At 53.1% G+C, this 8,482-nt stretch overlaps 1 protein-coding gene across 1 annotated transcript; it reads right to left on the reverse strand.

The window, feature by feature from the left end:
* Positions 1-254: 254 nt before the first annotated feature.
* Positions 255-8,003, reverse strand: Sap30l (SAP30 like). The gene is made up of 4 exons (XM_052196032.1): positions 7,321-8,003; positions 4,013-4,135; positions 2,056-2,154; positions 255-504 (listed from the first exon to the last, which is right to left on the reverse strand). The coding sequence occupies exons 1-4, from the start codon at positions 7,516-7,518 to the stop codon at positions 376-378; spliced, it is 549 nt and encodes a 182-aa protein (XP_052051992.1). The 5' UTR covers positions 7,519-8,003; the 3' UTR covers positions 255-375.
* Between the last annotated feature and the right edge of the window lie 479 nt (positions 8,004-8,482).

Below are 8,482 nucleotides of genomic sequence, written 5' to 3' on the forward strand. Positions count from 1 at the left end.
GAGCCACGCTGCCAGGGCTGGGCCTTGCTTGTGGCAGCCTGGCACTGCATGGTGACTGCCAAAATGCATATCACCTAGCATTTCTACAACTGATTTAAAGCTTTGCTGAGTACTCTAGACACAGTTTAAAAATTCCTTTTATAACACTGGGTTTTTTTCTTGTTGTTGTTTTTTGTTTTAAAGTCAGAGCAGATATCTTAAAGTCTTTCTACATAATGCTGACCTGTGAGAATACAACCCTCCTGACAGAGACATTTACAGTATCCATCATTCAAACTTTATTTACAGTAGGGATGAACAGTCCTTATTGGCTGAGGCGCTGCAGGGCTACCGAGCAGTGACCGGCTGGCCTCTCACCCGGGGGGAGGGGGCACCTCACTCCAGCTGCTTGCTGCCCTCTGATTTCTGGTCCAGTCTGCTCCTGTTACTCTTCACCATGTAGATGAAATAGGCGAGCGTCTCTTTCTCATTCACGGGTATGTTCCTGAAGTGCCGGCTCACAGTCTACACAGGAGAAAAGACCAAAGTCTCTTAATCTCGGTGCGCATCGGGCCTACATCACACACTCTGCAAAGAGGTACTAGGAGCTGCTTCCAGGGGTGACTGCCAGGCCCTCAGACTCGCCAAGGAGCTGTGGAATGTAGCGGGCCCCTTGCTCCAGAGCTTAGCTGCTTTTGTTCCAGGCTACCAATGGTGTACCACTGTGGCCCAGGACGGCAGCAAGGCATGGATGTACTTCAGTAGCGTCTAGCCATCCCTGGCATGACTTCAGCTACACTGTGGTAGAAGGAGGCCGAGACTTCCTTGGTTGGCCAATCGCCACCAAGCCTCTCAGGCTCTGGAAGTTGACCAAAAAAAAAAAAGCCTGGGTGTGGTGGTGAATGCCTATGATCCCAGCACTCAGGAGGCCAGACTAGCCTCAGCTGCTTTGACAACACACACACACACACACACACACACACACACACACACACACACACACACCAAAACAAAATGAAAACCACCCCAAAATGTCAAATGAACAACTGAAACAGCTGTGTTTGGCCCCAAGAATTCCTCTAGGTGGGGACAGCCTGCCAGTGCAGAGGAGGGTGCTCACTGCTCATGGCTGGCATTTGTGGCTGCTGTCCTAGCCCTGGGGAAACGCACCGCCTCCTCTCCCCCACTCTTCGTTGGAGCTGGCCTCGGTTAAGCAGCACAGCTGTGCGCTGCTGTTGCACCTCGCCGCAGGCAGGCGAGGGAAAGGCTGCAGAGTGGAGACCTATCAGACAGAGCCAGAGCAAGCCGGCAGGTGGCAGCTTTTCAGCAGACCTGCACTGACGATGGAGGTGGTCAGGGCAGAAGAAGAAAAGACTTGGAAATAATAAATTTCTGGATTGTGTTTTTCTTTTTCTGTCTCTTAATTTTTTTTACAAGAGGCAGGAGAATCAAGAGGGGTGAGGAAGCCAAGTGTGTGTCATGTGTGTCATGTGTCTAGAAGCTGAGGCAGGAGGATCAGTTGAGCGCATCAGCGCTGCTAGATCACACACAGAGAGGGAAAGGGAGAGTTGCTAATAGTGCCTCGCCATAACAGACAGAAAGTAAGTTAAAAACTCAACGAAGAAAAAATGTTCTTGGGTGACACTAATTATATAAGAAAAGGCTTCCATTAACATCTGAGGTCAAGAAAGTGTGTGTGTGGGGGGGGGGTGTGCAGGGAACATGGAGGTGGAAGGGAAAGCTCACTAGTAGATGATTTGCCATAAATAATCCAGGTTTGCTCTTTATTGCCTAAAGAAAAATCACGCTCTAAACGTAAAGACACAGCAGATAATCACACTGACACACCCACAAGGACTGATTATATCAAGAACCTTGCAAAAATGATGTCATAACACAGAATCAGGAGTCTTCAGGTTGCCATGTGACTTTTAAAGAAAGTCCATCCTTCTCTGTGCATGACTTCCTTTGGGAAATAGGACTTTCTATTTCAATGTGGAAAGCTCTTGGTGACCCGTGGGAGGGGTAGCTGGGACACAGGAGCGTAGATTGGGCCTCTCTCATCTACCCACCTACCTCTGCTAGCTGGGCCTTGTTGAAGCCTGGTCTGGTCTGCAGCTTGTAGTGCCGTTTGTAGCGTCGGAGAGTGTTCACCTGCAGCTGAAACAGATCAACCTAGAGAAGAGGAGAGAGAGAGAGAGAGAGAGAGAGAGAGAGAGAGAGAGAGAGAGAGAGAGAGAGAGAGAATGAATTATGTCTGAGGCTACCCTGCCAGGCATGTGCTAGGGAGGGTTGAGGAGGGATGAAGGCAGAGACACTGTCCATCAAGGACTGGGGACTGGGCAGGTGTGGAGAGGGCTCTGTGTGTCTGGAGGAGAGAGGCTGAGGCAGAAGAGAGGCAGTAGTGGAGATGAAGTGGGGAGGAGGAGAGGGGATGATTCTGAGCGTGGACACCTGGAGCAGAGGCAGGCTGAGGCAGCAGGGTATGGGGTGCTTCAGGGTGGAGCTGGATGGGCTGGAGGGGGATGGTGAGCTGTGGCACTGCCCCTCTAGTGAGCAGACAGCTGAGGCCTGCTGCGGCCAGTGCTGTGGGACACCTGAAGGAGACAGGCTGAGTGTGACTGGGCAGAGCTCACGGGACAGCAGTGGAGGAGCAGAGGCGCTCAGCCTCAGAGGTCACCTTCCTGAAAGGCTTCACAGATCCAACTGCAGGTCAGGGCGGCGTCTCTGCAGATAGCTGGAGGATAGACAAGGGCTCCTATCTCCTGGTTCAGCTAGCCTAGGAAGGGGGTGAACTAGCTACTCATGAAACAGGGAAGGTGCAGAAACATGGGTTGCCTCCACCTGCCTCCAAGGGAGGCTCTCGATTCAGGCGAGTGGAACTCATTTGAAGAAAAAAAAAATGGGACCAATATGAGGGTTCAGAATCCTCCATTCATTTCAAAACATTCTTAGGAAACCTTTCTAAAATGCTTGGTCAAAGGGATTCAGAAACAATGTATCTTTGTGAAATAACAGAGATGCTACAGGCAAAAAGATCAGAAAGTAAGGCTGGGGAGGGACACGGGGAGAGGGTGGGGACACAGCTGAGTGTCACAGGCCTCTCCACACCTGCAGGCTAAGGCCCACCTGCTTCTACTCCCAGCCATGAAGTGTGCTTACTTATAGGCACGATAATGATGCATCAGATGCTCAGGCACACTGGGCATAGTTCCTCTTTCACAAAGCCCAAGTTGGGACACTTGGGAAGGAAACCTAGCTAACCTTCCTGGAGGCCCCCTTAGCACTTATGGGAACCTGGCTGAGAAGCCGGGGCTCATGGTCTTATATAGTGTTCTTTAATTTGGGGGCACATCCCAGGAGACATGGCCACGTGTGCAGGACGTCTGCACTGTCACACTCAGACAATGATGTCATTGGGGGTGAGGGGTGCTACTGCCGATCCCATCCTACTCAAGATGTGCCCCTCTCCTCAAATGTCAAATTTCAGCACAGGCTAAATGGCTGCACTGTGTCTCTGGGGACAAGCCTTAGCCCAGCTGGTGACACTGACAAGATGAATCCTTACATTCTGGTCAGAGAGGCAGCAAGAGTTGTCCAGATCACAAACTGAGCATTAATTTTAAAGGCAAGGATTGGGTGTTAAAAGAGGCAACATCATGTAAGCACTGGTTGGGCTCAAAGGCAAAGCCCTGCAGTCTACTACAAAGAAGATGGGTGGAGCCTCTAGGACCACCTGGGACCTGGGAGCCTGGGCCTGGGCCTGCCTGGAGAGCGAGGGCGGGCGGGGCAGAGCAGCTGATCAAGCTTTCACAGTCAGTGCTACCAAAAGTCTAGAGAACCCTTCTTCAGACACACACACACACCCCGCAGCAAGGCAAGCAGGCAAAGATGACTGATTAGTTCAGAAAACACAACAGCCAGGGCAAAAGCTAGAGTCTGGACCCACTGCTCTCTCTCTCTCTCTGGCTGGGAGGGAGGCTGGGCCACTATCTATCCTCCCTGCTCTCTCTACCAGCACTCTGGCCTTTACCTCAGGAATGTCGGCATCATGCTCAGGGGAATCTCCGCCGTCATCACTTGTCTTCCTCTTTCTTTTATTTCGGACACTCTGGATGAAATTTTTGTGGAAGTCACAGATATACAGGTGCCTCACCTGATTGGAAGAAACCTAAAGTCAGTGTTATCAACCCCATGGAACCTGTGAAATCATGAGCCTTCTCTTTTGGCCAGGTACTACAGGAAGATGGATGAGTGAAAGGCAGGCCACAGCTTACAACCATATTATATTATAGGCTGCAGAAGAAGAACTACAGAGGGCTGGTGGTACAGCTCAGGGGAAAGTCCAGGCCCAACTCGGATCCTCCCCCACTCCGTGCACACACACACACACACACACACACACACACACACACACACAAACACCACAGCATACAAACCTCTACAGGATAGGGCAGTGGGCAGAGATGGGGCCACAGAACAGTGGATGGTATTCACAATGCCTGACTCCTGCTACTTCACATCTGATCCACAAAGGAGCAGAGACAGAATTCTCACAAAGGAGAACCACATAAAAGAGAGTGAATATCACCCTGATTTTCTAATAAACACCAGAGCATATTAGTAAAGGTGCCAACAGCAGCTCAGATGTGAAGAACATGTTTTTATTTAAGAATGTAAGTAGCACAGTCGCCTGGAGGAACCACTCAGAGGCCCTACAGGACCCAGTGCCTGTGTAAATGGCTCGGGGTAGGCACAGATGGTACACAAATGTTCTGAGGAGACATCTGAACTGGAGTTTTGTCCTTAAATCCTTGAAGATAAAAGTAAGCTGACAGGAAGTCACGTCAATGAATTCAGGCTGTTTTGTGGAGGGAACAACAAAAACTGTTTAACCCAGTGATTATCAGTTTCAGTTCGCGTGATTGGATTGGTGGGTGGGTCACAAGTCATTTGGAGTTTACACTGTGGTACTCAGTAAGTGCTGATGCACTCACTAGTGTAGGGACTCTCCTATCTAAGAGCTGCTTTGCAGGTAAAAGCCGCCTCTCACAAGGTCACAAACAGGGATGGCTTTTCCTTCTGGCATGCCACCGTCCTACAGAGTAACACCCAGGTGATACAAGACTACAGGACATGTGACCTCTGTCCGGTTCCTGCCCTGGCAGCTGGCACTTGGGTTGACAGCGTAAGCAAGTACCTCTTGAGAGAGCAAGCTGCTTCCCACAGGCATAGTGGCAAACTGGGAAGAGCAGCAGAATGGGGTGTTTCTAAAGCTCAGGTAGGAAGATGGCAGACCCCAAGTGAGACGGTGGGCAACCCTGGACCCCCGAAGCCTTCTTCCTTAATGTGATTCCCAACTTCAAGCACTCTCCAGAAGCAAAGAGGAAACATGCCAGTTGCAAGTTGGCTATGTGCTCGTATATTACAGCGGCGGCCAGTGTCCACCTGAAGGGTTGTGGTGTCTTATTTTAAAGGGACTTTTGCTAGATGCTTTTACAAGACAGCTACGCTCTGTCCTTAACCATGCCCAAGTCTAAGTGGCTTTTCAGTGATCTCAGGGCTCAGCGGCCTTTGTGGGTGGGGTGGAGTCATGAAGGTGGGGCAAAGGCTCTCTGTGGTTGTCTTTTTTTTTTTTTCTTTCCTGTTTCACTTGTTACAACAGCTAGAAATTCTTGTAACACAACACTTACTTGGGATTGAATTCCTGCCCAACTCTTTGGAATGAAATAGAAACTCTTTCAGAGATAATGATGCTATATATACTACCACCTTGAAATGGACTAAGGGTGCACATCTAACCACAAGCCTTCCCATGTACTGCCTTTGGGGATGCTACTACAGGGCAGAGGGGGCCTTTCTTCCAGATGTGTGTGTGTGAGACATGTTCAACACTGCTCCACATGGCTTCCCCATGGGGTGAGTGGATAAATGGAGTCTTTACTGCAACAACAAAACCATCCAGATGTGAGCACTGCTTAAGGAGGACTGTCAGCAGCCCACACAGGAGGCAGGCACCGTTTGCCTGTGGATAAATTCATCACCAGTCTGGAGTTCCCTTTCACTCCCATATGTGATTAGCAGGGGACACCTGAGTGTTTAGCCAGGTTTTGCTCCACAGTAATTTCATTCATTCATTCATTCATTCATTCATTCATTCGCTCATGTATTCATTGACAGACATTTGTAAAAAAAGAAAGTCCTAATCATTTAAAAAAAAACAGCAAAAATTCCAAATAAGCTGGACTGTACTGACTGACTAAATAAAACTGAGTGTGCAGGAGAAGAATCTAGTAGAAAGGATGATGACCTTATTTATTATAGACGAGTGAAACTTGGGTGTAGGGTTTGGAAGCAAGCCAGGTAATAAGTGGGTTTAGGAAGTTAGCCAGCTTTTAAGTGCAGTGTGCACTTGGCGCCACGGCTTCCTACCCCCAGCCTCAGTTTCTGCCACGTCGGAAGTGTAAAAATGGGCTCCCCTTTCTGCTACCAGGCAATGCCTGATTTCCCCTAAGCGTTGAACAGTCATCATTCAAGCTCTCTGAATACTAAACGTTCCTTAACTCAGTCCCAATTCCTAACCTGGAAGCTGCCACTCAGGGCTTGCAGCAACAGATGTCAAACTGAAAAGTTCTTAACCGGTTGGCAGTAGGCACACCTTCAGAACCATTAACAGGGGAGGTGAAATCACTCAGGAAGTTTCTTATAATTAGCCACAAGGCGTAGGGCAATACCATTCAATTTTAAATTTGCACCTCTCCACCTCCAGCGGTATTATCAAAGATGCTAACCCCCTCAAGAAAACTGATTCCCCGCCCCCTCCAATCACATCCACAGCAAGTCATTTTTAAGACCCGGCCTTGGCCTTATTTCTGCCACATCTCAGAAAAACTCATTCGCTGCCAGCGTAGCGGGCTCTGTGCTGCGCTGCAGAGACGGAGGCCCGAGGCCGCAGGAGACAGGAAAGTCGCGGCCACCTTGCTAGTGTCTGAAAGAGCGACAAGGTCCCTGAAGGGAGGACGAAGTTGGAGAAGATCCTCCGTGTCCCCTCGACACCCCTTCTGCCCAATTCTTGCATAAGTAACCCACCTCTCTCTGCTCTACTGTTCGGCGCAACACTGACAGCTGGAAACTGCTGTCGCTTTCCCAGGCAGGGAGAGTGTGCCAAGCCCTCCCCGGTTTCCCAGCCCACCCTCGGGGATGCGGGCAGCGTCGCAGAGCACCGAGCGGCCTCCAAGAACCTGAGTCCCCTGTTTTGCACAGACTGCGCGGCGAGGCCCAACGCGCGGAGCGTCCCCCGGGGTCCCTTCCCGCGGCCCTGCGCTGCGCCCCGAGACTCACGCTCTTGTCTATGTCCAGCTTGAGTTTCTTCTGCGAGATGCTTTTCTGCACCCTCTTGCTGAAGGAGGCGTTGCCCGCGGGCCGGACGCAGCGCTCGCCGTCCGCGATGAGGCAGCAGCTCTGGCCGTAGCCCGGGGCGGCGGCGGGGGCGGCAGGGGGCCCTTCGCGGCTGTCCTCCTCAGTGCTGAAGCCGTTCATCTCCCCGCCCCGGCCCGGCCCCTCCGGGGGAGGGCCCCTGTAGGCCACTCCGCGGCTGCTAGCCCCGCGGGGCAGCTCCCCGCCAGCCCCGCGCCCGGGTCCCACGGTGCGCCCCGGGTCAGGCGCGCTCTGAGCTCCGCGAGGCCCGGCTGCTCTGTGCTCCTGCAGCCCGGGCCCTGGCGGGGATGCGCACGCCGAGGCTCCGGCCGGGGATCGCGAGGCTCCCCCGGGATCCGGGCCCGGCCGCCCTGGGGCTCCAGAGGCCCCCGCCGGCTCCCGCCTGCTCCGCGCCGCGCGGCAAAGTCTCCACCCCGAGGCTCCCCGCGCGGGGGCCCGGCCTCGAACCCGCCGTGTCCGGGCCCCGCGGTGTGCTTGGCCCGCCCCAGCGCCTGGCCGCTCGGCGGCGCCCCGAGTCCCCGCGGCAGCCCCTGGGCCGCCCCGGCCGCCGCCCGCCCGACGCGCCGCACCACAACAGTGCGCTCCCCCGCCCGCCGCGGCACAGCGGAAGTCCCGCCTCCGTGCGCTCAATGGCTGTATTCTTTGTATGGGCGGGGTCTCCGTCGCCGCTGGCAGTTCTCATTGGGCGCCATTGCTGCCGGTCTCCGGTGCCAGGCTACTTCCTGGACTCTGCTGGGATGGGTTCAAAGTAGAGAAAGTGCAAGAGGGAAGAGTTCCCCGGGCTAGAGAGGACAGAGGGCCGTAGGTTTAGTCCTGGTTATGGAGTGGGATGCTGAGATGGGTCTGGAGGAGTGCAAGATGTTCTAGTCCCAGTTAGGAAGGTGAATAGGGCCCTCGCTCCGAGGAGGGATGCTGAGCGGGGTCTGGAAGAATGCAGGATGTCCTGGTCCGGGACAGGAATGGTGAGCGAGGTCCTCTGACTCTGGGGTGAGATGCTGAGTTAGGTCAGGAGGGACGCGGGGCCCCCACTTCAGGGAGGGGTGCCGAGAGGGATATGGAGGCACGT

The sequence above is a fragment of the Apodemus sylvaticus genome, chromosome 10 (assembly GCF_947179515.1).
Source record: "Apodemus sylvaticus chromosome 10, mApoSyl1.1, whole genome shotgun sequence".
Lineage (NCBI taxonomy): Eukaryota > Metazoa > Chordata > Mammalia > Rodentia > Muridae > Apodemus > Apodemus sylvaticus.